Below are 27,850 nucleotides of genomic sequence, written 5' to 3' on the forward strand. Positions count from 1 at the left end.
GGAGATAGCAGCCATGTATTACTTTAACTGAATTTTGGGCAAGATTAAATGTATACAAAAGCCGTGCTATGGGCTCACTGCCAATATCAGCATGCTCAAAATGACGATGCTAACATGCTGATGTCTAACTAGTATATTGTTGACCATCTTAGTGTAGCATGCTAACATTTACTAACTAACGTTAGCAGTAAACAAAGTACAGCTGAGGCTGACGGGAATGTCAGCTTTTCATGACTGTAAAAACAAAAGAATAGAGAAAATTGGTATACACAAACACCATGTCTTGACATACCCACTATGTACGCAGTTAAACTTTAAGCACTAGCATGTAGGTTTTCACTGACTGTCGGTGCTAATCCTCCTTTTTACCCCACATGGAAATGAGAGCACAGACAGAAAGGTGTCTAATCCATGGCTGATTTTACATTTCAAAAAGAAAAAAAGGGGGATCTTTCAGGGAAAGCATGAAAATCTGGAAGATGGGATATCTGAAATGCTTGAATTAAGGAAATATAATTTAAAATACACGAAAAAACTGGAGCAAATATATTGTAGTTAACTTTTTTCTTCTGACGCCACCCTTTCCTCCCCCCTTTGCAGTTTACTTTTCTTCCCTGCCCTTATCCTTGTTCCTCTTTCTTTATGCAGAAGTGGCTATATGTCCCTCCCCCTTTTCCGTGTCTTTCATACTTCATACGTCCCCCACCCCACCCGTTACCTCCTCCTTTTTGAAGAACACTGTATTTAACGGCCCTGACTGTATTGTGGTCATGCTCCTCCCTCTCTTCCTGGTTTTACTGAAGCAAAAACTTTTAAAAATGAAAACTTTGACCCCATTCTCTCACTTTTTTTTTTAAAATGTTACACCCCTGATCTTTTTGCCTTAAGCATAAGCCTGAATAGACTTCCTGTATGTCCCCCTTTCTGAGCTTCACTGTACCCTCCTCCACTTCCCCCTCTGACCTCTCCTCCCTCTCTTCAGCTCAGCTTCTCTCTTCCTGAGCTCACTCTGTCGTTGGCGTTCGCGTTGACTGGCCAGAGTCCGCGAGCTGAACACCCTCATCTTTATTTGATCCTCCACCTTCGTCTGCCTCTCCCTGTTTATCTCTCTTCCTTCTCTCGCTGCGTCTCTGCAGCTATTCACCCATTCATCTCTGTCCAGCCCCCAGGGTAAGTAGCCTAGAAAATATTTAACAGTTCACTGAGTTTGCTTTCACATGTCAGTAATGCTCACACAGACTTTGTAAGTGTAATCCATTTTAAGGAAAAAAATGTGCAACAGGCACTCCAACCAACCCGCACAGAAACGTTGTTTTTAAATTAGTGCTTATAAAAAAAACCCCACTGTGATGTCTTTATTTCCTGGTTGTGTACTCTAGCTGTAAAGTTTGTTCAGGGGATGTTTGTGTTACCCTTGACCTGCATCATTCCTCTCATGCCTCTGAAAGTCTGGATTTCATTAACACAACCTGCATAAGATAAGTTCAGTGTGTTTTTCTGTGCACAGAAAGTCAAAATCAGCTGATGGTTTGTTTTGCTTCTCAAAGTACTTCAGATAGTCTCGACCAGCTCTGACAACATCTTGAGTTCTGTAAATGTAATCATAGTTTTTTTAACCTTGTTTTGTGATGTGTTATTTCCCTTCCCATCCTTTATGCTTCTTTATAACAAGAAACCTATAACTTCTCTTTTTCTAGACTCGACTATCATCTCCCAGCCCACCAGCCGCTGGTTCCTCACACTACTTCCTGGTCTGTTTCGAACATCTGATTGGCCATGGCGTACCATAGCTTCCTGCTGGAACCAATTAGCTGCCATGCCTGGAATAAAGATCGGACCCGTAAGTCTGCTCGCCTACTCTGATTGGTCACTCTGTGCTTGTATTTCAGAGGCTTTGAGTCGTCTCATCTTTAAATTCTACACCATTTTGATCACAGACATCATGGAACATTTTGCTCCACGTAGAGTCCGCCAAAGAATAAATAGTGTAATAGTCGGAGGTTTGTGATTGGCTCCCAGGTGGGAGAAGGTATTTCCTGTTTCCTGTAACAGCGAGGGTGGCATCTGTGGGCCTTTCTGAGAAGCTCTTGTGCTCCGTTAGCTGCAGGAAACTAATGCCATATTTGGCTGTTTCTATCAGAGCTTTGGTTTCTGTGCAAAGCGGATGTCACAGAGCTGTAGTTGAGTCATACAGTCATACAGTTGCAGTTTCACTCAATTTGTAATCTGAACTCTGTAGTTGCCTCAGCTTCCAGGCTGAGCACTCTCAAGAAAACACAAATGCACACCAATGCACCCACAGTGCTGCTCTCAGGCAAACGCTGCTTCGGACTCACTGCTGACTAAAAATGTGTAGGGTTCGCTACATCATTGTGAGAAGGAAGGTTGCAGTTCTCGCCCATTGTCTATTTAAAGATACCATGTGTCTGTGTGCTGCCTGCAGGCAGATACATACTGTATTCCTTTAGTTTTCTTTGTTCTCATGCACCCAGTCAGCTGCTCTGTGTTCCACTCAACTGATCAGCCCATCATAAACTTCTGCTCTACCTCACTCTGTACTCTGTCCCCACACTGATGAATTTTGTTTCACTGATTTGGAGTTCTTTCTCTGTTGATGCATAGTGTGCTTAAACGTGTTTTTGTGCTTCAGAGATCGCCATGTGCCCCAACAACCACGAGGTCCACATCTTCAAGAAAGATGGGGCCAAGTGGACCAAGATCCATGAGCTGAAGGAGCACAATGGGCAGGTGACAGGTGAGACACAGACACAGTGATTTACTTTCATAACGTTTGTATTTGTTTCCCACAAAATTTGGAGACATTCAAATGAGCCAAATATAGTAAAATTCTTCATATTATAATATAATGAACCTTGCCAAGTAGGAAATAGTTTGATCACTCAGTCTACTATTTGATTGTCAGTGAATGGTAATGCATTTCCTGGCTACAAATTGTGATATCTATACATGGCTTTTAAAATTCCAACTATCCTGTTCAGTTGTACCTAATAAACAAAGTGGACGATTTAAAGCAATTGTTTGACATTTTGGGAAATCCACTTTATTTGCCTTCATGTTGAGAGGTAGATTAGAAGATCAATAGCACTTTCTGTTTGTACAGTAAGTGAGAGTGGAGGCTGTTTCCAGTTCTTCCAGTTCTAATATAAGCTAATTATATTAGCATACAGACATCAAAGTAGTCACACTACGCTATTACTTCCATCTTACATCTCACAAAAAGAAAAGCACTTACGATGTATTTCTCTAACACAATTTTAGCTGTTTATTGGCAGTTTAATGGTTGATGTCATCTAGCCTGTTTCTTTTGAATTTGAATGCACTTATTGTAAATAGCTAGCTGGACAAATGAGTGTAATGTACTGTGAAAAATGTTATCAATCTTCTCGTGTAACTCCAGAAAGCAAATAAGTATATTTCCCAAAACTGTCAAACTATTCCTTTAAATATATATCATGATGCTTGCACAAGGATAAAATATCAAAAAGAGTATCTTTCTCCTGCAGGTATTGACTGGGCTCCAGACAGTAATCGTATAGTTACTTGCGGAGCGGACCGTAACGCCTATGTGTGGACCCTGAAAGAGGGCACGTGGAAGCCCACCCTGGTCATCCTCAGGATCAACCGTGCTGCTCGCTGTGTGAAGTGGTCGCCACGAGAGAACAAGTTTGCTGTAGGCAGTGGCTCACGCCTCATCTCCATCTGCTACTTTGAGCAGGAAAACGACTGGTAAGGTTTTAGAAGATAGCTTCCTGCCCCCAATTTCCATAAAACGCTGCATTTGAGTATTATGATATTCTATCATGTGTTGTTACCTATAGGTGGGTGTGTAAGCACATCAAGAAGCCGATCCGCTCCACCATCCTCAGTCTGGACTGGCATCCCAACAATGTTCTGCTGGCTGCTGGATCCTGTGACTTCAAATGCAGGTAACAGTGAAAAGAGGCACACAGATGTGATACTACACTTGTGAGGACATTTAATACTTACAACTACTGCTGCTACTACTGTCCTTTGTGGACATTTCATTCTTCTTGAAGTTTCTCCCATTGTTTTCTTTTTGTGGATGTTTTCTTTATTTGAATAGAGGTTCTAATAATGGATTATATCCTGTGCAGATTGTCCTCTGGGGAAAGTTGTGTTTTTTGTCTGAATAAAATAAACCTAAATTGATTTAGCCCCCCCCAATTGTAACTCTAGATAACAAAGTCATGCAGATAAACTAGTCTTAACTCCTAGCCTAATCTAAACTCTAAAGTCCAATCACAACACAAATGTCATCACTTTATGATGCTGATTTTCATAAAGAAGCACACAAATACAAAACAGCACAGATTAAATGATTCATGAATGTCCTCCTCCCAGTATAGATCAGCCATTGCTTTGTCTCCTTCTCTCTTCCTTGTGTCGCATCCCGATCCCTCTTACTTGCCACAGGGTGTTTTCAGCCTACATTAAGGAGGTGGAGGAGAAGCCCGGCCCCACTCCCTGGGGCAGCAAGATGCCATTCGGGGAGATGTTGTTTGAGTCAGGTGGTTCTGGAGCTACAAGTCAAGCTGCAGTTGGAGGCGGTGGTTGGGTGCATGGCGTTTGCTTCTCACACTCCGGCAACCGCCTTGCCTGGACCTCCCATGACTCCACTGTGTCTGTCGCAGAGGGAGGCAAGACTAGCACGTAAGAGAGGGCGGGGCAACATACCTCTGTGTCTGTGTCTGTGTGTGTTGTGGGCGTGCAGTCTGACCTTTGTTATGATTCCACAGGGTGAACAGTCTGAGCTCTGAGACACTTCCTCTGCTGTGTGTCACCTTCATCACTGAGAACAGCTTGGTAGCAGCTGTGAGTATTCAATATAGCCAATGTTTATTATGACCATGTTCAGTTGACAATTAATCAGTTAATTTTATTCACATTAACTTATTTTGTGTGTGTCTAACTGACTGATTAGGGAGCTGGACAATATTTAAGAATCCGTTCAACAAAAAAAAACTGCAGTACTAATTTCCTTTTGTGGAGGAATCTGCATATTATACACTGGTTTGGTGTTCATATATAATGTATATATTATTTATTCATATTTAATCTGATTGGGAGGGTGTGAGACAAAAAACACTTGAACACACAAGTTTCAGTAATGTCAGTTACACAGCAGCAATATCAGTGTTAAGTTTGCTAACTAAGTCTAGCTAACATAAGCCACACCTAGTTAGTCAGTAGCAAAGAAAATCTCTGAGTGTATTGTATTTAGAAAGGGTACATTTTATTGCTTGTGAATTCAACCTTTGATTTGTAAAAGGAAGAATGTGTTATTTCTTCTTTCAAAAGTTACTCTCACTTTAAAGCCACTATGTGAATGGCTTTAACATTTTAACTCTGGCGCCTCCCAGTGGCAGTATTAACCAAACCATAAGCACTATCTAATCTTATATTAGCATAACGATATTATATTGATGTACTGTATCTTCCAGCTCCACCTGATTGTATCCTCATGTGTTTCTGTTCCTCCAGGGCCATGACTGTTACCCGGTGCTGTTTGTGTACGACGGTGCCAAAGGCAGCTTGACCTTTGGTGGAAAGCTGGACGTTCCTAAGCAGGCGGCCCAGAAGGGTATCAGTGCCAGGGAACGTTTCCAGAACCTGGACCGCCGGGCCTCAGAGACCCAGAGCACCGAGAAGGACCTGAACACCCTGCACAAGAACAGCATCAGGTAAGGAGAGAAAATAAAATAAAATGCTTGTTTTGAGCCTGGACTGTAGATTTGTTTTCAAAGCTATTGAAAAGGTAAGTGAAGATAAAAAATATTAATTTGGGAACTCACTCAAAGACCACTTCTAATATTACTACCTGTCCTGTTTCCAGTATCTTTCCACAAGGAAATATTTAACCATTTAACTTCAACAGTATGGCTACTGATTTTCAAATACACAGATTTTCAACATAATTTCTCATTTTAAGGCATCACCATGATCATCATCTCTATTAACCAAGGTTTATTTTTATGCAACATCACATGCTTGCGCAAGGTGTTTAATTTGTCTCAAACAATATTTCAGCCAAATCTCAGTGCTGGAAGGAGGACGAAACCAGTGCACCAAGTTCTGCACCACTGGCATGGATGGAGGAATGGGCATCTGGGATGTCAAGGTAACACACACACACACACACGTTGCAGAGATTACACAAGCCACACTGGTCAAATGTTTTTTTGTGTGCTGGTCTGCTAACATGATGTTTTCCCAGACATGAATATTTCACACTCTTTTTTTCAGACTCTGGAGTCCGCAATGAAGGACCTGAAGATAGTCTGAACCAAAGTTTACATTACCCTGCCTCAAGTATATTAGCTTCTGGAGATATGAAGGAAACTGCTGCCTTATTACACAAAGCTTTTTGGCCCTATTTTAATCAGGAATTTTTTATATACAACTTAAACGATCAGACTCGGGTCAAACAATGTTTGTAATCCCTCTGAAGCTAGTTGCTGAGCTTGTTAAACTCAACATTGTATACAGAAGGACTGACCATGGGTCTGCAAACGGTACTTAATGAGTTAGATTATAATCACAGAGAGCTCAGTAGGAGCTGAATGCTTAAAGCAGAATTTTATATTAATCATGATGAAAGGCTAAAGTTTTTGTTAAAAGCGTATGCTGGTCATAATATGCATTTAATAAATGATTGCTCAACAATGCGTGGTTCATTACAGCCGTGTGTGTGTGTGTGTGTGTGTGTGTTTTGTCACGTTCACCCAAGGCCATAGTTTATTGTTTTTGGTAATCTGGAGGTTTTAACAACATTAGAAGTTGAGCTTGACAGTTTATTCTTGATGTTAGAAACATAACTTAAGAAAGCATCTCAACTCAAGGGTCACTTGCTTGCTTGTTGTTGAGATGCTCAGAATTGTGTAAAGTATTTTAAGTCTATAATAATAAAGGGATTTAACATTTCTACCAGAATTGGATTCGGGTAGTGTGGAGAAGGCTTTGAAACAGCATTTAGATGGTCCTGTGGAAAGAAATATGCATGAATAAAATGAGAAAAAATTTAATAATTATTACATTTAGGCTCTTTTAGTGGCTTGTCATAAATATCAGGTGGGTGTGGTTGTACTGGATAATCTGAACTTAGAATTGCATTATTTTCTCTTTTAAAAACATCTGTTAACGAGCAACACAAGTGTTAACACACAGAATACACATAAAGACAGAGAGAAGACTAGATCCCTCCTTACAGGTTATAAGTGCTATACGTTCACACTATAGGGATTCCTTATATTTAACTGATGGAAACGTGTGACTGGGCTGTGGGAAAGACACTGATGCTGAATAGTGACAGTGAACATTTTAAATTGGTTTTGAATTGAGTGAGAATCAGTAATATTTAGAGTCCAGCCATGAGCAGGTCCTTAAACGGCCACTCAGCGATATTCTGACACACTGGATCCTACATTTCCCATAATTCAGTGTGTTAGTATCTTTCAACAGCAGTGGTGAAATTTAACTAAGTACATTTACTGTACTTAAGTACAAATTTGAGTTACTTGTGGTTTTCTTTTCATACTACTTTCTACTTCTACTCCCGGCATTTTACGGATAGGGAAATATTGTACTTTTTATTTCACTACAACTAAGTGACAGCAGTACTATTTTGTTTTTTTGCATACAAAACACATCATCAAGAGCTTATAAAATATTATGCTTTGGTATAGATGAAACTATTGGTTGGAAAAAAAAAACAAGCATTGTGGAGGTTTCACTTTGCGCTCTGGGTAAATGTGACCACATTTTTTATCTAACCAATCAATCGATCAGTCCATAATGGAAATAATCATTAGTTGCACATAAAATAGTTAAAAATTAGTGTCACCTCAATTACAATAGTAAAATGCATATATGAGTAATAATATTCAAATTACATAATAGTGAAAATGCACAGGCTCATTTTCTGCATTGAGTGCTTTTACTTTTAATACTTTAAGTACATTTTCATGATTATACTTACCTACTTACATAGCTTTTTCAATTCAGGCCTTCTACTTGTAAAGAATCGAATACCATGGCAAATATCAAGATATAGAGCGAATAATGACACAGCAAGGAATGTAATAACGTTAGCTAAGGTGTGGGTTGGCAAACCAACTCTACAGTTGCTGCTATGAAGATACAACTCAGCTAACAGACCACGAGGAAGACATTTGCAGAATTTGACAAAAAGACATGTATTGGATTAGAATCACATACATATACTGTTCAATAGAACCTAGCTGCCAAAAAGTCCCTGTCTTTCAACTTCATTCCACACGTCCAGCTTGTAATGGCTTTCTGTCAATAATGTGAAGTCTTCAAACCCAACCAGATAACCCTGATGACATCACTGGGTCGTCATGGGGGGGTTATTGGTTTCAGACATGACAAAACTCTTCCAGATCCACAGAGGACAACAACTGTTTTCATGGGCTGAGTAGCACTGACAGTGACTAGTAGGTACTTTGACCTGAGTGCACCTTCAAATAGTGTTTCTTTAAAGCTTAACACAATAATAAAATTCACATTATTTCATCAAACAGCCATGCATCTCCACCTACAGGTAGAACCAGGAACTGCAAGCACAGGAACAAATCGGCACAGATTTCCACAGCCATGAATCAGTCCCTCAGTAAATTATGTGGCAGCCTTCAGTGATGAAAAATAACCCTCGTCAACGAGTCGTGATGAGGTGAACCGGCGGCTGGAGCTCCAGCAAAGAGAGAGAGGGAAAGAGAGAGAGAGACCACCAACATCAACACCACCGCCGTGCAGGAAAAGCGGTTGCCTCCTGAGAGACCATCCCCGACGCCCACACTTCCGGACTGGAGCCTCTGGAGGAAGCTGGGTCGGGAATCATCCGTCTCCCGGTGCTGTTTGAGATGAGGATAAGACGACGACGTCTTCCCGGTGAAGCTGCGATGGCGTTACATTAGACCTGCCCGTTACAATCTGATCAGAACTGACCAAATCGCTGCTGTTATTCGCTCATCACTCAGAGGGGATTCAGGCTTTAGCCATTCTGTCTGTCTGCTGTCAACTGTTGCTTATTTCCACTGTAAATGAATCTTGTAAGGTAGGTGAAATCATTTCATGTCGTTTTATCACACAGATAAATTAGATATAGGTATTTATCATATTACTGCCGGACAGTGATTTAACTGATGAGGAGGAGGATGGAAGGGTGGATGTAATAGTCCAGGGTTTATTTGCTTGACATGCATTAGCCTATTATTGTTAAAACACACACACACACACACACACACACACAGCAACCACATCCCACCTCCTCTTCATCATCATCTTGCTGCCTCTTCTGTCTTTTTCTCTTTCGGTGTGCACAGTCTTGAAACACACAGTATAGGCCACACAAACACATAGGCCTATTCTCTCCGGCTTATATTTGGACTTAAACATGAAATCCAGCTGTCATAGGCGTTTTGAATGGGTTTCACATTATTAACAGGTCGGGCTGCAAGTGGCAATTCTTTTTATTACCATTTAATGTGCTGAGGGCTTTCTCGATGTATCACTTGTTTGGTCCGGAAAGTGTCAGAAAATAGTACATAATGGCCATCACAAGTCCACCATAAGCCCAGAACCCAAAGAGATTCAATTTACATTGTTATAAAACAGCGTATCCTTATATGGGAGAAGCTGGGACCTGCATATCTTTGCTTGAAAAAGACTGAAACGATTAATCAATTATGAAAATAGTTTCAACTCTAGAGCAGACCATACTGACCTTTTAAACACAAAGTTTCCTGTTCACCAGTTAGGCTTATAGGCCTGTGGAGAATTACAGCATATAGAAAACCATTTTATGTGCATAAAGTCTGGGTTCAGTGTGTTGTCATAGATGAGGCTGAATTATCACATTGAAGTTTTATTTATTGGTTTATATAATATGAGTTGTCTTGCATGTGTAAACCTTTAAATTAGCCATTTTAACTGCTTTAAGAATAACATAGCATTCAGGAAGCTGGGAGGTGATTATGTTTATTATTTTGCTGAAAACTATGAAAATTCTTGCTTTGTTTGTCCTTTATTTCATCTATCTTTACATTAGCAATGACTGACGATTCCTTGGTTCAAGCTTTTCAAGGTTTGCTGCTTTTCTGTTGTATATACATTTTTTTTTATATATATATATTGGTGTTTTGAAATGTTGGTCGCACCAAACATGGCATTTGAAAAACTTGTGCCAGGTGTGTTTCACTATTTTATATTTACATTTTATACACGTAACAATCAATTGAAAATATTATTCACAGATTATTAAATAATGCAAAATGTAAAAATCATTTTTGCATGGGCTACCTGTTGGCCTGATCACTTCACACTCAAACATGCAATAAAGTCCACCAGACTATGTGCATATTTTTCACTATCGATTTTTTGTCAATAGACTAATCTGTTATTTAACTGTATTGTTTCAGCTCCACTGGAATGTTTTGTGTTTTCTTTTTAATTTTCCTTCCTTTTATTACTGTATGTTCTTGATGCTGTAGGCTATATGTAGATTAATTCATGTTCACCATTAACTAGACAGTCTTCAAGGTTCAATAAGACAACCGAAGCAGAGAGCGTTCCTTCTGTCCATCCTGCTGTCGTACGAGAAGAGTTATCATGATGTGTACGCAGCTCTGATCCTCTCTGTCCTGTTAGCGTGTCTCTCTGCCTGGCCTCTGGCCGGGTAATTATCAGCCAGCTTGATAAAGTCATTAATGACCCGGCCAAGCCTGCTGGGCCTGGCACTGACACAGAGAGTTAGTCCAACAGTGTGAGGCCAGTGTGTAAGGAAGTCTTTCTATTTGGGACAGGACGGTGTGTTTCTGGGCTGGATCAGTTAGTATTAATAACTCTGAATGAGTGTCACTCTGAAAGCAGCTGCTTAAGGAGCAATGTAGGAGAAGGAGAAAAGAAAGAATGAGGCATTTTTGTTAAGATATTTTTGCATAATTTAAGCCTTTTATTGCCAGTTTTATCTTTTCTATCTACAGAAGGATCGGGAGTGTCATGATTTAATAAGGTTTGAGCTGACATGTGGAAGGAAAACATCATGTTTTGCGCTGTTGCAAAACAACGCAAAGGTATAAGATGGACAAATTTAAGGGTAATATCACTCCACTCGTGACTTCTTCTTTTTCCCTGAGTAGATAAACACATAAATGCACAGCATAATGGCTGTAAATATATTTTAAGATGATGCTCTTCAGTGTGTGATCTTCTGCGTTTCTACCTTTGGCTGAAACATCTTTAGGTTTGAAAGAACAAATTGTCTTATGCACAAAAATCCATATATATGAATTTTTAATGTGAGTGGTATTCCCTTTTGATGCTGCCTGTTTCTACTTTTGAGTCTCACCAGTCTTAGAATAATGTGTGTGTGTGCGTGTGTGTGTGTGTGTATTTGTGTATTTGTGTGTGTGTGTGTGTGTGTGTGTGTGTGTGTGTGTGTGTGTGTGTGTATTTGTGTATTTGTGTATTTGTGTATTTGTGTGTGTGTGTGTGAGAGAGAGAGAGAAACAGAGACATCACTAAATCTAGGTCTCTTATGAAATCTGGCTCTGCGCGATGCAGCATAAAAATAGGGAGGGGTTGTGATTTGTGAGTGTGTGTCCGTGTGTGTGTGGGTATCTGCATGGACGTCTTTGTCCATTTGCGTTCCTGCATGTTAATTTAATCATTGGGAAGCAGAGAGGAGACGTGGTTGGGGAACAGGAGAGGGAGATGGAAGAGATATGAAAGAAACAAGGAGTTTTCTGGGTTTTCTGGGGGGGAAAAAAAGACAATCCCTGCTCGGTGGTTTCCATGACAACAGTGACATCACTGATGGTGTGCCTCCTCCTGTATTTGTTTGGGTTCCTGTGAAACGTGTTCGTGTTCAAAGGAACATATCTTTCTATATATCACATAGTACATGCATGTGTGTGTGTTTGTGTGTGCAGGCATATCTGCACATGTGGACTGTTTGTGGACGAGATCGTCAGGACAAACCTTTTGGTTCAGTCGGTCTGTGGTTACCCACTGTTGCCGGGCAACAGCAGTCGTGACAACAAGTTGAAGCATGATCTAGCGTTGCTAAGCAAAAGGACGGGTGGGGTGAAAATTTTTTGAGCACCATTGAGATACAAATGGATGCAAATATTAAAGATGCTCCACATGGTTGTTGGACATTAAGAAGAAAAAAAGTATAGTTCATATGAAACCTTAAGATTCCCACAAATTCTGCTTTTAAAGGTTCAGTGTGTAATATTTAGGAGACTCTATTGACAGAAATGCAATATAACTATGTTTTCAGTGGTGTAGAAAGACCTTACATAATGGACCGTTATGTTTTATTACCTTAGAATGAGCCATTTCTATCTACATACGCCGCAGGTCCCGCACAGACATATTTCTACAGTAGCCCAAACGGACAAACTGCTCTACAGAGTGCGTTTCGTTACTACATTGAATATGTATGAAAAACAAGCAGAAGAAGAATTAGTACTAATAGTATTATTAGTAGTAGTCGTTTGGTTTTTCAAGTAAGAAGAGATGTGAAATTGGACAAATAGAGGAACACACGTGTTATTTAGCACAAGAGCTGACAGAGCGTGTTGGCCACCACAGCTTCTTTTCCACGCTTGGAAAAGGAGGGTTGAGCGGTGACTGATGGTGCATTCATGTGGTATTTTTTTTAAACCTCTTTTAAATCTTTATTGCAAAAAGAGGAATAAAGTGTACATGGGACATAAGGAAGTCTACAAAACAGTATACAAATAAGAAGACACAAATTTTAAAAACTTTGTCAGGGGTAGTCTATATTATAGAAAGATATTAAAAGAGGACCATAGGTTGACAGTATTCACAGCCTTTTTGTTGTTGGATTCAGAAATTAAATTGATATAATGTACAACCTCATGGAGAAAAGGTAGAAACTTTGGTTTTTTACTGCTGAATTTACAGCTGCCATTAGAATTAATACATTCTTATAAAGTACTTAATTTGTCCGATGAGCAAGTGAATGCACGTGAGCCGTTGGTTGCAATTTGCAAACCTCACCACTAGATGCCACTAAAACGTACACACTGAACCTTTAACGACTGAAATCAATAATATTGTTATAAATGTTTGTTTTTGTTTGTTGTCATTTTTAAAATTGTTTTCAGCTCTGCTAGTGTGTGTCATTGTTGCCGAAACAATTTTTTCATTGCAGATTTTAGTTCAGATATTAAAAATGCATTGATGTGTATTAACTTAAATCTTCATTTGTGATGATTCCAGGTTTATGAACAACCGCGTTCCTTCCAACAAGAGATACCAGCCCACAGAATATGAGCATGCTGCCAACTGTGCCACACATGCGGTGAATGCTCACTCACTCACTCACTCACTCACTCACTCACTCACTCACTCACTCACTCACTCACTCACTCACAGACCACCGACAGCAATCATCAACCTCACACAGATGAAATGACACAACAAAACAGGAAAAACTATCCAGCAGTATTACACACAACATATCAACGAGAGACAGCATCAGATGAATTTTTTAACTACATCTGCATGAGTGCATGTTTGTCTAACTGTGTCTCTTGTTTAATTTATGTTATGAATTAATTTAGTTATGGATAATTCCCAGCCTGCTTGGCAGCTCGGTGTTGCATTTCCAGTCGGAGGACCAATGGGAGCGACTGTCGGCCTGGGTGTACGGGGCAGGGCTCAGCTCGCTCTTCATCATCTCCACCCTGTTCCATACTGTGGCCTGGAAGAAGAGCCACCTAAGGTACACACACACACACACACACACACACACACACACACACACACACACACACACACACACACACTTGCAGACATTTCAACACAATATAATATAATATTTGAACCTGAATGTAATAATGCAGATGATGAATATGGTTAAAGAAATAAGAAGACAGAAAAAAAACAGCCAGCTGAGCAGAATTTGTGCAAGTCCTTTCACAGATTCACACTGGAACAAATATATATCTCCACGCTCCAGATTTGTTTTTGTTATCTAAAACACACTGATGCTACATGTATAAACAGTGTCACTCAGTTGTCATGAGGCTTTTTGGTCTCTCTCTTCAGGTCTGTGGAGCACTGTTTCCACATGTGTGACAGGATGGTGATCTATTTCTTCATTGCTGCCTCCTACGCCCCGTGGTAAACAAACTAGCCTGCTATGTGTGTGTTTGTATGTGTGGGTGTGTATATATGTGTGGAGAGTGTGTATATGCAGTGTTTGTAATTATTTGTTCATGTTCATGCCTTACCAGGCTGAACCTGCGGGAGCTGGGTCCCTGGGCGAGTCACATGCGCTGGCTAGTGTGGGTCATGGCCTCTTTTGGAACCACCTACGTCTTCTTCTTCCATGAGAGGTCAGTTCATATGTTTATACATCTACTTATATCAGTGTTGGACTGTACCAAACTCTCTATTTGGTCATTTAATTCAATGTTCCTCCTGTGTGGCAAAATAATCTCAACTCAAAGGTCCATTGTTAATAAGATGTATCATCAGCCTTTGTTTCCTGAGCAACTCTACCTTATCAAGCTGTGTTAAGCATGTAAACAAAATGGATTTCATTGATGCAAAGTTTCAAAACAACCTCTGGACAAAAAGTGAAGAAAATGTCTAAATCAACATTTTTGGTTGTTAGCTGGTAAAAGTAATTTCCTGGTTCGACAGTTAAGGCATATCACTGCCTTTACATTAAAATGCATTTACTGTGAAGCACATGTGGTAAGCGGTAGTTTAACACACATTATTTTAGTATGGCACATTAACCGCACTGTATTTAATGTAGATTGGTGGCGTTTGTCTGACACCCAATCCGCTTAAGATCAGTATCTGCGTTGAAGAACTTTAGCCAAGTGTAAAAGTCAGTCCACAAATGTTTGTCGTCTTAAAGGTCCAGTGCGTAATATTTAGGAGGATCTATTGACAGAAATGCAATATAATATACATATCTATCTTTTCAGTTGTGCATAAAGACCCTACATATTGAACAGTTTTATTAGAATGAGCCATTTCTAACTACTTACACCATGGCAACATGTTGCCATGTTGCACCACCAAGTTTCTACAGTAGCCTAAACAGACAAACTGCTCTACAGAGCGTGTTTCATCACAACATTGAATATGTAAGAAGAAGAAGAAGTAGTAGTAGAAGTAGAAGTAGAAGTAGACGTCAGGTTTGTAAGAAGTAAGAAGAGAAGTGAAATTTGGACAAATGGAGGACCACACGCATTATTTAGCACAAGAGCTGACAGAGCGCGTTGGCCACCATAGGTTCCCTAAAGCGCTAGGCAAAGGGTTGACCGGTGACTGAGCCGTTGGTTGCAATTTGCAACCCTTACCACTAGATGCCACTAAAACTTACACACTGAACCTTTAAGCAAAAAGTGCGTTGTTCCCTCTGCAATAACCCTGCTTAATCTGCATGTAACTTTTTATTAAAACATTTTAGAGATTGTTTTTTTTATTTCTCTCTGTATCAGGTATAAGATCATGGAGTTGATCTGCTATACGGTGATGGGAGTTTTTCCTGCCTTGGTCATACTCTCAATGGTGAGCACACTCATTTAGTCTCACTTTTAGTCTTTAAGGTTTTGTCATTCAATTGTTGTAAAGTCTTTGAAATGTAAACATAATAAAATGTCTGCTTCTTCCCAGCCGGAGCAGTCGGGGTTGTGTGAGCTGCTGCTGGGCGGTGCCTGCTACTGTCTGGGAATGGTCTTTTTCAAAAGTGACGGCATTGTACCATTCGCTCATGCCATTTGGCACCTGTTTGTAGCTATGGGAGCAGCCATACACTACTACGCCATCTGGAAGTACCTTTATGCCCTGCCACCTAGTCAGGTCCAGACCTCCAGATGACATCATCGCTGACCTCATAGGAAGTAGCTCCTGTGATTTAGCTACTTCAAGGGGTTGATGCGAGCTGTGTCTCAATTCAGGGGCTGCCGCTTTTGGAAAGCAAGAGTGCTGAACCACCTCCCTAAATAAGTTGGTGTAGCCTCACAATAACAAAAACCAATGGTGCATTTAGGTGATTCTCCTCAACTCAAAAAGTCTAACAAAATTATGTTCATCAACAGGGAAAGTTGTAACAAGACTAAGAATCAGCCGTGCTAGCAGCTCTGTGAGGGTGTACTGCTTTGAGCTAACGCAGCATGCTAACATGCTCAGAATTATAATGCTAACATGCGGATGTTTACAAGGTGTAAAGTTTCTTAATCACTAAACGCTAAGTGCAGCTGCTATTAGTTTTGCAGGGGATCATCAAAGTTACAGTTTATCCTGAGGGGGAAATTAATGTCTAATTAATGTACTGTAGGCTACCTGATATTATGGAAATCGAGTCCAGTTAGGATGTTTCAACTTACACCATAATAAGGACATCTGCAAACTGTGTACTAGCGTAAAGGTACTTACTTTTGTCTTTATCCTCCTGCAATTATCATATCTAAGTGGTTAGCGTGAACAAACAGTGGAGTTTATGCCTCGCTGACGTTATTTTCATCCTGCACTGGATTTTGTGTGACTCATGACAACCTGATCGCACATAACAAATACGGTGTAGTTATGTGATATTTTTTGACTTTATGGGTTGATGAGGACGCAACAATAAGCAATTGTCTGACATGCAATGGATTGTATGATACTGTAGTGGGTACTGGAAATAATCCACAAGTTGTTTTTGCCAAATGTGTCAAAAAACAAAGGCTGTATTTGGAGGACACTTTAACCCTTTCAGCCTGTTGTAATAACTCTGGACCTCAAAGGAGGCAGCCTCTTATAAGGGACACAGCTTTTGTTTTTACCAGTTCTGTTTAGTTAAATTTCAAGTTAATTTTACTGGAATTTTCATTTCATTCCAATGATCAGGGGTTAAATTGCTATTCTCGGAGATTTCTCTCCATGTGGTGCACCAACAGATTCAGTGTTCAGAAGTAGAATTGAAGGCATTGTCTTATTGTCAAGAGGAAGGCAATGTTTACAATTAGCTGACTTGACCATTGATCATTACTTTTAGGACATTAGTTAAATTACTATTATCATCATTAACAGAAAGTGTGGTTTCATTTGATTATGTTTAGGAGGTTGCAACATCAGTAATTTACTATTCCAATTCAGAGCGCTAGATAGCATTATTGGTGTTCTTGTTATTAGTTGTGCTATCTACACTGTAGGACACTATATGGTTTAGCAGTGGTTGCTTCAGTTGGTGATTTACTGTGATTTCCAAATCAAGCATGACTGTAGAATGATCTTTTTTATGTTAAACATACAGATATTCATGGTTTTGGAGACTTTACCTGTGTGCTTCCACGTTTACCAGGCTCTACTCAGTAGATTATCAAGCATAATTACTGAATTCTAATAGTTTACTGTTGTTAATTAGGTTTAGTAAGTGAAGATGTCATCAGTAAGATTTATACAGTATATATTTATCAATGACGTTCAGTATATGTTGACTTCATCTATATTTTCTTCTAATATACTTATAGAGTCAGCTGATTATCATCTTCAAACTTATGAATGGGATAGAGTTTGTCAAAGCTACTTGTATGAACCTCAGAAGAGAAAACCACTGTCTTATTCAGCACTGCCAGATGACTGACATACTGCCGTAACTGATAGCACACTACTACCATATACATCTCACACTTGAAAGGAAACTGAAGCTATAGTATTGTTGAACAATCTGGCCCAATATTAAGGCATCTCAGGTGTGTGTGTTTGTGTGTATGCTTGTGTGTCTGTGTGTGTGTGTGTGTGTGTGTGTGTGTGTGTGTGTTTGTACGTATCCTACACTATCTGACTCCCATGAATCCAAAGCCTGTAATCGGCTGAGTCTATGTTTACACGTAAACGCATGTACCTTGAACGCATAAAAAGTATATTTGAAATATGTATGTACTCTTAGTGTCAAGCTGTATGTGGTGGCACACGATATATTAGACGAGCTTGTATAGTATGATAAATGTGGCTAGGGGACCAAAAGGTCATGCTGTCTAGTATTCATAGGTATAAAAAATATTTTTTAAACCTCTGCTCCTGTTCAAAATCTTCTCACTGCTGTCCGTCTCTCAGGATTTGGATCATTTGGGCTTTAAAGCCTGTGAAGCCACTTTGAAGGACTGCTAAAGCTGCTCCGGTTGTTCAGGCGCCGTCTGCAGCAATGAAAATGATCAAATAGCTGTGTAGCTGCTTTCTTTAATGCTGGCACTACCCCATAAAGTTTCACTTGCTTACTCACCACCCCAAGTAGGGCAGCAGTCCCACAGGTTTTCTGCAAGCTTTACATATGGTTAATATTTACAAGCTAACCAAACAGGAGAAGGCTTTAAGGCAGATAGAAATTGACATACAGCCACTACAGATATTACAACAGCATGTGTTCATAGATTCTACAGTCATACCTTCAGCAAAGCTGCACAACCTTCTAAATTTGCAGTAAAATCCACAAAATTTGCATTTAGAATAGCATCAAAATACACTGTGACAAACACTTATGAGATGAATGTGCCACATTTCTTTAAATTCAAGTAATTACAGTAGTTCTAGAGAAAACAAGGAAGGCAAAAATGGCCTTATAATACAATGTGAAGTGGTAAAAAAAAAAAAAAAAAGACTGGATCCACACCAAAAACAAATCACTTGTTCCTTGCTTTTACTTTTTTTTTATGTACCCTGCTAACTAGTAGACAAACAAAATCGAAATTTCACAAACAGGTGGGACTGACAACATAATCATGTTGGCAGAGGTAACAAATAATATTATCCAAGTGTAATAGAACAAATCTGTACTTTTTATAACCAAGGAGCAGCTCTGCAGGAACTCCTTTGCTGCCTAACTGCCCCTGACCAGGTCCTGGGGTCTCAAATATACTGTCATGCTTTTATAGATTTCATAGATTTAACACAGTTCTGCATTATTATCATTGTTTATCATTTTGTTTTAGTCATTAGGAAGTGGTAATTTAATGTCAGAACAATTTTATTTTATTGTCACAGTGAACCGGGCATTGCATTTGTCACACCGTGTGTCTCACTGTGGAATGAAACTCTTCAGATGTATTCTCTTAATTTAAGAGTACCCTTTAGTACTTGTACTCTTAAGTGTTTACTTGAGCCTCTGAGAAACACCAAATGATTGAGCCTGTACTGGTTTGGAGTACTCTGTGGGTATTTTAGACTTTCATAGTCAGTATTTTGACTCATGCCACAGGCTGGTTTGGCGATAATGAGATGAAGTATTTGAGAATTTGATGTTTGTCTGTCTTGTCTTGGTTATTATATATCTGTCTAATACAGACATACAGTGCCCACCTCTCCATGAAGCCTTCATGGACCCTCTGTACATTATTTATAGACGCTCTGTGATTGTGGAGATGCTGACTCTGTTCTCAGTGCTGGTGGTGTTTTCTTTCTGGTCATATGAGACTGATTATATTATCTCATATTCTTTCTCTCTCTCTAGTTTTCATATTGTTTTTTTGTGTCTGTGGTGCTTTTGTGCTGTGATAAGCCTATACGATGCCAACAATGCTTTTATCTTTTCTATTTCTCTTGTAATAAAGAAGTTTTTTCATGCAGTATATTCTGGACTCAACATTTTAAAATGTTTAACCTCTTTGGAAAATCAACTTTTTGTCTACAGAGGACACTGAAGGTAAAACTACAGCAGTTTTTTCACACAGTGAAATATAAATATATATATTTGGTGCTGTCCATACATTTGACATATTTTGGCTACTAAACTGATTTGAATTGAATGTTTTAACACCCTTTCAGCCTGTTTAGATTAAACCAAAAAATCTTAATTAGATAAGATTAAGGATCACATACCTCATATTTGAGAAGCTAGTGGTTGTTAGATATCAGAAAAAAAGCTAAACACATTACTGTTATTAATATAAAATAGTAATGTGGAGACAGTGGAATTTATAATTTAAGGTAGTCATTCTTGTATATTTACATTTGCACATTTACATATGTACATTTACCAATTTCACATTTAATAATTGAAACAGTGACAACTGAAAAGAATATAAGTAATGAGTAATTCAGTGCATATATTCATGTTGACTTCCTCTGTACAACACAAAAGAGAATGCTTTTTTAAAAGATATATTGATTTATTTATTTAACTGCAGTTTGCACACTTAAGTGTTTCAAAATTACAAATGCACTGGTTTAGACACATGAGGGCTCAACTAAATGTATAAATGAGACATTATGAACTGAATATAGATTAAAAAAAATAGTTGTAGGCCTATAATCATGAAATTGTGAAATGAAATGCAATACATTTCAGCTCATTATTATGAAACGTTTTTGATTTTGAAATAAAAACTGCTGGAAACATACAAATAGCCTGTAATAAACAGTTTATTTCACAATGTCATAGTTATACTTCATATTTAGTCTGAATTTATTCATGAGTAATAATGCCTTCATTTATATAAACAATTTGGATCCCCATGAAGACACCGCCTCCATGTTGTGGTCGTACCGCCGGTGTCCGCCAGGCGGCGGCATCTCGCTCAGCACACTCGGGTGCCAGAGCAGGTGCGCCGAGGTGAGGCAACGCGGAGAGCTCGGGTGTTTCCGTTGCGGCTCGGCAGTATGGATGTGGGAATGCGGTTGCCGGAGCCATCGGGCATTGCTGGACACTCGGTGGAGATGTGCGTACAGAAACAGGAGCCCTCAGCGGTTGGCTGTAGTCCACGTTAACGGGCTGTTTTGGGGATGTGGTTTGGATCCCCGGACGGCTGGGTGTCGCTCGGAACAGGGCAGCTGGGGTTTATTTCCCCCATTTTCCCGGGGATTTTCTATCTTGTAGGGGAGACGGAATGAGAGAGAAGCCAAGAAGGATTCCCCAGCACTATGGAGCCACGCATTGCAGGCAGCGTGAGTACTAACGCAACAGACACCCAGGAGAGCCCTCAGGGGACTGGGCTTGTCACTGCTGAAATCACACCTCAACTTTTCCAGGACCTATTTTATTCACGGTCAGACGCGCCACAGCTTTTTTAAAACCTCCTTCACAGTTAAAAACAGCGATTTTATTTAAAATTTTGTTGAGCGTCGTTCACGCGTTTACGATAATTGATTGCTGATTGTTTGTGATGAGCTCGACTACAATAATTAGACACACCTGCTGACCGTTAGAGGCCGGGCTGTTAGCTGTTAGTGCCGCGCCTGACTAAATTAACGTTACTCATCAGCGGATTAATTTGTGAGGATTTTCTCCTGCCTTTTGTTGCTCCGGCGGTTGCTACTGGCGACCACGGAGCCCAAAGTCGTAAACAGACGGACGGACACCAAGGAAAGGGCAGACCTTTAGTTATCACAAGTTCTGTCCAACATTATCCAGCCTGTTATAGGTGTCATGTGTTTCTTCTCGCAGTCTTTATTTCTGACCTTCTCGTTGTCCAGCCAAGGACAGACGAGTCAAGTCAAAAAGGGCTGGAGAAGTTGGACTCTGTGTGATATGATGAACAAATGTAACACAACCTCCTGGGTCACAAAACGCAACCTACCAATGCAAAATTTAGGCCTGTCTCTCATTTCCGTGTGTGTGTATGTGTATGTGTTAGGAAGCAGGAAGGGTGTGTTGGTCCCAGGATTGAGTTAACTGCGGCCAAGTAGCCGGATTACTGTGGATTAGCAAGCATTTAAAATAGTCACGTTATCCCACCAGTGCTTGCAGAGTCAGCTACAACAACAGCTTTTAGGCTACCTGCCAGATATTTGCTGAAAAGAAATGATATACTGTTAGACTGCACAAGTAGCAGTCAAAACAGACTGCATGAGGTGCTGCTTTAATCTGCTGACACTTCTGCTGCCACACTGGCTGTGAAATGTTCATTGGGTGCCTGATGTAACCTGCATGTAAGGTCTTCATCAGTCAAAAGACGGCGTAGTGCTTTATCCATTTTTCATTTATGCTTTATTGAATCAGTTGCATCAAGTTCAAGGTTACACAGACAGCTGGGAGGAAGAACACAGTCAGTTCACTGGCGAGGGAAACGATGCACACACACAGTTAGAAGCTGAAAACAAATGGATTAGTGGATTGACAGAAAATTAATTGACAATTATTCATCATTTATCAGCCAAAAATGCTAATATTATTTGGTTCCGGCTGATGGTTTGTGCTTTTCTTTGTTTTATGTGAGAAAACGTGGTAGTTTTGGACTATTGGTCAGACAAAACAAGCAATCTGGAGATGTCACCTTGGGCTCTGGGAACTTTAAACAGGCATTTTATAAACAAAATAATGTTTAAATATGTGCACAAAAACATCAGCTCAGTGGCATGACAAACAACCTTTTTAAAAACAAAACTATATATTTGACAGTGCAAAGTGTATCCTTTTTCATGGATTTCATAGGTTGGTCAATATTGCACTGTCCGAAACATGTACAACAACTGTACAGTGTTCATAAGAAAATTCTCCAAATTTGTGCATTGTACAAAGTACAAAGTAGCTTTAAACTTTCTATAGAATTTTAAATGAAGCAATCCTGTTATGTGGTATATTAAACACTGGACTTCAATGTCATAATTCCTATTGTTGGTGATGATCAACCAATTTTTTGATTTAAATCTGTGTCGGTGAGTATCGAATTTCTAAAAGATGAGATGAGCAACTGTGGTTAAATGCATCCAGTAAACTCAAAGTCTGTATTTGAAGGTCACTATATTAATATCCATGTTTCAGTAATCAACTACAGACACAACTAGATCTTTGAAAAGAGCAACACTGGTGGTTTCTATACATAAATCCTCTTTTTTTAATCTCTAGATTTTCCCTGCAAATCGTTACAAAGTCGACAGGCAGTAATGTGATGCATATTTGTAATTTTGATTCCGGTGTGAAAAGTTTTTTCAATAAATTGCTAAAAAGCTAAAAGCCACAGCAATATTTACTCAGCAGGGACTCAATTTTTCTGTAAATGGACATTAACATCGTCATTTTTTGTTTCTCTATGAAAGGTGACAATGAAATAAAATGCAAAGCATCTGACACTCAACTGTAAACCTTTACCTGGTGCTGCTGCAGGACTGACGATACGTGACAGCATCAAGGTACTTGCCAGAACAACACACACACACACACAGTTTTTGTTATTTATCATGGTCTGTTTATGGTGGATTCATTTTACATAGTGGATTTAGAGTAGATTTTCTTTACCTTCCAGATCTACTAATGTCCCACAAGTAAGTGTAATATGCAGCTGTGTGTCCATCATCATCTTTTATGCATGCCAATTAGTGTGTGTGGAACCACTGTAAAAATGAAGCATTCAAAATGTATTTCCTCGTTCACCAGTTGTGGAGTTTGTGAAGCCAACAGCAGCATCATGTTCTACGGTTCTTCCTCTGGGGCCAGTATGTCCCTACCATCCAAGAGCCGCCTGAAACGCCAGAGCAGGACCTTCACACAGGTACACACACAAACATACACACTTCCGTTTTGGTCCAAACTCTGTCAATCTTAAGAGACCATCTTAGTTAAATAAATGTCCAGTTAAGTGATGAAAATAAACGCACTCTAGCAAATATTAATAGTTTTTTCATTGAAGAGTTTGGCTCTGCAATATAGGTATATTTTGCAATACAAGGTATTGAATTACATATTGTGGACAGTTCACCCAAATAACAACAAAACTAAACACATTTTCTCTCTTTCTCTAGTGGTACCTTGCCATATAGATAGTTTTGTTTTATTTGCTGAGATTTTGTGAGTTATTCAGCAACTGTTTTTGGAAGGACACGTTGTTGTTCAATTCCGTCCACCACTTTGGTCCTGACTGAAATATCTCAACAAGTACTGGATGGATTGGCATTGGCAACATTTTATACAGAGATTCATGGTCTCTAGAGGATGAAGCATACTGACGTTTGTGATCCTCTGATGTTTAATCTAGCGCCACCGTGAGGTTGAGTTTTGAGTGAAGTGTTTCAGCATCTATTGGAGGTGTTGCCATGAAATTTGTTTCACACATTCTTATTCCCCACAAGATTACGTGTAATTACTTTTTGTGATACCCAGACTTTTTAATCTAGTCCCATCATCAAGTCAAAATCTTACTTTGTCTAAAAAAAACTGACATTCCCTCAGCTGTACTATATATTTAGTAAATCTTAGCATGATAACACGCTGATCTAAGATGGCAAACATTACTCCTGCAAAAGAGCATCTAAGCATGCTGATGTTAGTATTTAGCACATTTAAGTCTAAATGTCTTGATTACAGTTTTTCTCAATTGCAAAAACACTATAAGCAGGCTTTTGAACTAAAATTTCGAAACCATAACTCCATTTTTCAAAACTCTACACACAAATCCCTTGTGGCATGTGGTCATTGAGAAAGCACTAATATTCAATATTGTTCAGTCAATCAGCACAGATTGAGCTCAGTTAGCACTCAGCTAACCAGGTGGAAACACAAACAGTCAAAATTGATAACACACCAGTCAGAAGCTTCAATAGATGGATAAAAGGGCCGGAGTCAGTTCATTCAGGTTTGGAACAATGGAGAGAAATCTGAAGGAAGAGGTAGAGGAGGAGGAAGAGCAGTATGGAGAGGAGGAAGAGGTAATGGAAGAGGAACTGGATAGGAGGAAGATGAGGAGGTGGAGGAGGAGGGAGGAAGAGTAGGTAGAAGGAAGAGAAGTAGGGAGGAGGTGGAGAAGGAGGTTGAGGATGAGAATCTCTGGCCTGTCCCAGACCAAAGACGGGATGCTGGGGCAGAATAATTAGCTGTTTGGTTTGTTGAACTGTATAGCACTAAGGGGGAAAAAATGTGCAAATGTTTAAATTTGTTATTTCTTTTGTTGTGTTCATCATGTGAAAAGGCTTTTGAGGGGGAGAACCACAAGCAACATTACTAATAATCAGTTTTTGTGGTATTGTTTTGAATTTATCTCACCAGTGTGTAAGACTGTGTTGTTGTGTGTGTGTTTTTGAGGGCTTGTGTGTTATGTCTGAGGGCAAAGTTTGGTTTTTCAGCGAGATTGAATGGTTTTGAGTGGAGAACTTCATTTTGACCTGAAAATAGGATGTTTGGGGAATTGGGTGAGAAGTTGTGGATTTGTGTTTACAGTTTTGAGAAAAAGAGGCATAATTTCAAGAGATGTGTTTAAACAATCGAAAAACACTGTAAATATAATTTCCCATACCGTCACAGCCCGGCTCTTAGGCTGCGACAAAGATGGGAGACAAGACAAGCTTGCATGGAAAAAGTAACAATTTATTTTACAAAATAAGATTTAGCAAAGATAATGTGTGAATCAGTGTCACGTCAGTAAGAACACAAAAGTAATCAACAGCCGCACCCGCGATGCGAGAGAGAGAGCAAAGACAAAAAGGTGGTGAGCTTTATAGCTCCCAACCACTCAGGCCCAGGTGTAACTCATGCCGCTGATGACGACCTCCCAGAACCGCATCCTGCAAGACAAACACAAACAGACAGGACAGACACAGGACAACTAGTGCCTAGGAGGGACTGTCACAATACTTTGAGCACCACACCCAAAAGCCTGTTCACCTCCATTGGTAGTGGCAGAAATCTCAAAGATGGATAGCTCTAAACCTTGGAAAACAATTTGTTTAGTTTTTTTTTGTGATTTTAGTGAACCCGACCCTTTAATCTACAAACATGAACTGTACATAATGTCTGTGATCAAGTGGCCTACAGTACAGTATTGTTTGTCTGTTCACCAGGTCCTGTACCGCACTCTGAGTTACAGAGACCGTGTCCCAGTAGAAACTGGAACAAACACTCGTGGGGACAGGCGCTCCACGAACGATCCCCCAGAGCGACCGGCGGACGACCCAGCTGAACTCTCCACACAGAGCTCGGCCCCTGGGGTGCTGAAGATTTTTGGAGATGAAATTTGTGCTGGTGCCAACTACAAGAGCGTCCTGGCCACGCCACACTCCAGTGCTCAGGAACTGGTCAAAGAGGCACTCGAGCGTTACTCGCTCAACAAGAACGCTGCCCACTCGTACGTCCTGTGCGACGTGATCGGGCATTTTGAGGGGGGAGGCGGGATAGGAGGTGGCGGGTGGCGAACTGAATGCTTGCGTGCGCTGGGGGACAATGAAAAGCCACTGTTGCTCCAAGAGCTGTGGAAACCCAGAGAAGGACACGCTCGCAGATTTGAGCTGCGCAGGAGAGCAGAGGTGGAGGAACTCAACGCCAAGGAGAAGGACACCATCACTGCTGGTGAGGAAACGCACACACACTCACGCATATAGATAGACAGGTACACACATAGACACGCACACACAGCAGCTGGTCTAATTCCCTTCCTTTCTTGACATGTCAAACTCAGCAGAAAAGCACAGCTCGTTACCTCCTCTGCTGTGTGTGTGTGTGTGTGTGTGTGTGTGGAAATGCAGAATAAGAGCCTTCGTCAGTTATTATCGTGTGGAGAAGACAATGTTCCTGTATAAATACTATTGTTTTTTTTATGTGGAAATGTTTCATTTGGTGTTTTATTTTTAGAGACACACACTTGCATGTACAATTGAGTACATAAAGAAATACACACACACACACACACACACACACACACACAAGTGCACACTCACAAAGCAGTTGAAATGCATGGACAGCCAATCGAATGATTGAGTGAAAGCTGAATCCTTTGCAACCGGAGGTGTAGGTGGGTGTTTTTATGAATGACTCATTTCTATTACAGTGAGGTAATATCATTTTTCAGTCAGTCACACCTGAACTGTGTACACTCAAGTGATATTACAGTTTACGGATTTCCGGATATTACAGATTCACTCCATTCTGTAGGTACATTTCAATAGATAATGTGTAAACAAATTGCACAAACTCATTAAAAGTACTATTGTGATTTTACATCTGCAGTGCAGTATTATTAATCTATGTCTGTGTAAATGTCTTTTGGAACCATGAGGTGACCTTTACGTAGATTGGTGTACTGATTGATGAAACGTTAGCCATTTACACACACATGCACACACTCACCCCTGTGCATCCTATTGAAGACACCCAGTTAGTGTTCAGAGAGGCAGAGCAAGTATTTTCAGCCTCACTTAGATTTCTCATGAAGCACGCCAGGGTTTACTGGTTGCTATGTCAACGTCTGTGGTAGCCAGAGAGTCAGTCAACAATGTTTTATTTTTTTATTGTTGCACAGTACAGTTGCTTAATATAGTCTTGTGTACACACTTTGGACTGAACACAAGACAATTTTAACCAACCTTTAAAAACCTTTAAAAAGGAGACATTTGGTGTTACTCTGTATTTTTCTTATGCGCAACAAATCCCATGAAAAGAACAAAACCAATCTCTTAGTGCTTTCTGACTTCCCTACACTGTCTGTGTCATAAATATTTAGTATTGTTTCTAAAACAGTTGTTCTTAATGCCATTGAGTTCCTGTATTTGTGCACATATTTTTATTTGTATTATCATTGGGTAGCATCTTCACAGTTTCCCATTTATTTAAAAAAATGGCTCTATAAATTTCTACAACTGCTGGTTACTGTTGTTCTTAGCAAACACTCAATCAGTAAATTGTGCATTTGGTGGGGACTAATTTCAAACACAAATTAATAATATTTTGAGTGCTAGTGAGTATTTAGGGCAGGACTATGGATGGTGGATTTACTCAAAATGAACCGCAGTGTTTATTGTAATAAAGTGACTTGTTACACAGTGCAGTGGTGTGGCTCACTCGTGTGTTAACAGTATGTGGACAACAATAGAGGTCTTTGCTATAAAAAAAGCTATA

General features: G+C 39.8%; 3 protein-coding genes across 5 annotated transcripts in view; all 3 read left to right on the forward strand.

Annotated features, from left to right (window-relative positions):
* Positions 1 to 968: 968 nt before the first annotated feature.
* On the forward strand, positions 969 to 6,705 carry arpc1b (actin related protein 2/3 complex, subunit 1B). Its single transcript, XM_046048227.1, has 10 exons — positions 969 to 1,170; positions 1,698 to 1,840; positions 2,651 to 2,755; positions 3,525 to 3,747; positions 3,840 to 3,947; positions 4,456 to 4,692; positions 4,779 to 4,854; positions 5,524 to 5,723; positions 6,070 to 6,160; positions 6,286 to 6,705. Exons 2-10 carry the CDS (start codon positions 1,777 to 1,779, stop codon positions 6,322 to 6,324), a joined length of 1,143 nt encoding a protein of 380 aa, XP_045904183.1. The 5' UTR covers positions 969 to 1,170; positions 1,698 to 1,776; the 3' UTR covers positions 6,325 to 6,705.
* A 1,762-nt stretch (positions 6,706 to 8,467) lies between these two features.
* On the forward strand, positions 8,468 to 19,590 carry LOC123970266 (monocyte to macrophage differentiation factor 2-like). The gene is made up of 8 exons (XM_046048255.1): positions 8,468 to 8,495; positions 8,603 to 9,115; positions 13,312 to 13,393; positions 13,656 to 13,816; positions 14,143 to 14,217; positions 14,331 to 14,432; positions 15,555 to 15,624; positions 15,730 to 19,590. The coding sequence occupies exons 2-8, from the start codon at positions 9,102 to 9,104 to the stop codon at positions 15,931 to 15,933; spliced, it is 708 nt and encodes a 235-aa protein (XP_045904211.1). The 5' UTR covers positions 8,468 to 8,495; positions 8,603 to 9,101; the 3' UTR covers positions 15,934 to 19,590.
* A 1,017-nt stretch (positions 19,591 to 20,607) lies between these two features.
* Positions 20,608 to 27,850, forward strand: part of radil (Ras association and DIL domains) — a 31,631-nt gene continuing 24,388 nt past the window's right edge. For 2 of the 3 annotated variants that reach the window (XM_046048169.1, XM_046048171.1), the window contains exons 1-5: positions 20,608 to 20,976; positions 23,068 to 23,160; positions 23,274 to 23,292; positions 23,405 to 23,519; positions 25,801 to 26,305. In XM_046048169.1, the coding sequence (XP_045904125.1) occupies positions 23,282 to 23,292; positions 23,405 to 23,519; positions 25,801 to 26,305 (631 nt within the window). In that variant the 5' untranslated portion in view covers positions 20,608 to 20,976; positions 23,068 to 23,160; positions 23,274 to 23,281. The remainder of the gene's footprint in view (positions 20,977 to 23,067; positions 23,161 to 23,273; positions 23,293 to 23,404; positions 23,520 to 25,800; positions 26,306 to 27,850) is intronic. The other variant, XM_046048170.1, reaches the window with a different exon arrangement.

This window comes from Micropterus dolomieu, linkage group LG04 (genome assembly GCF_021292245.1).
Source record: "Micropterus dolomieu isolate WLL.071019.BEF.003 ecotype Adirondacks linkage group LG04, ASM2129224v1, whole genome shotgun sequence".
Lineage (NCBI taxonomy): Eukaryota > Metazoa > Chordata > Actinopteri > Centrarchiformes > Centrarchidae > Micropterus > Micropterus dolomieu.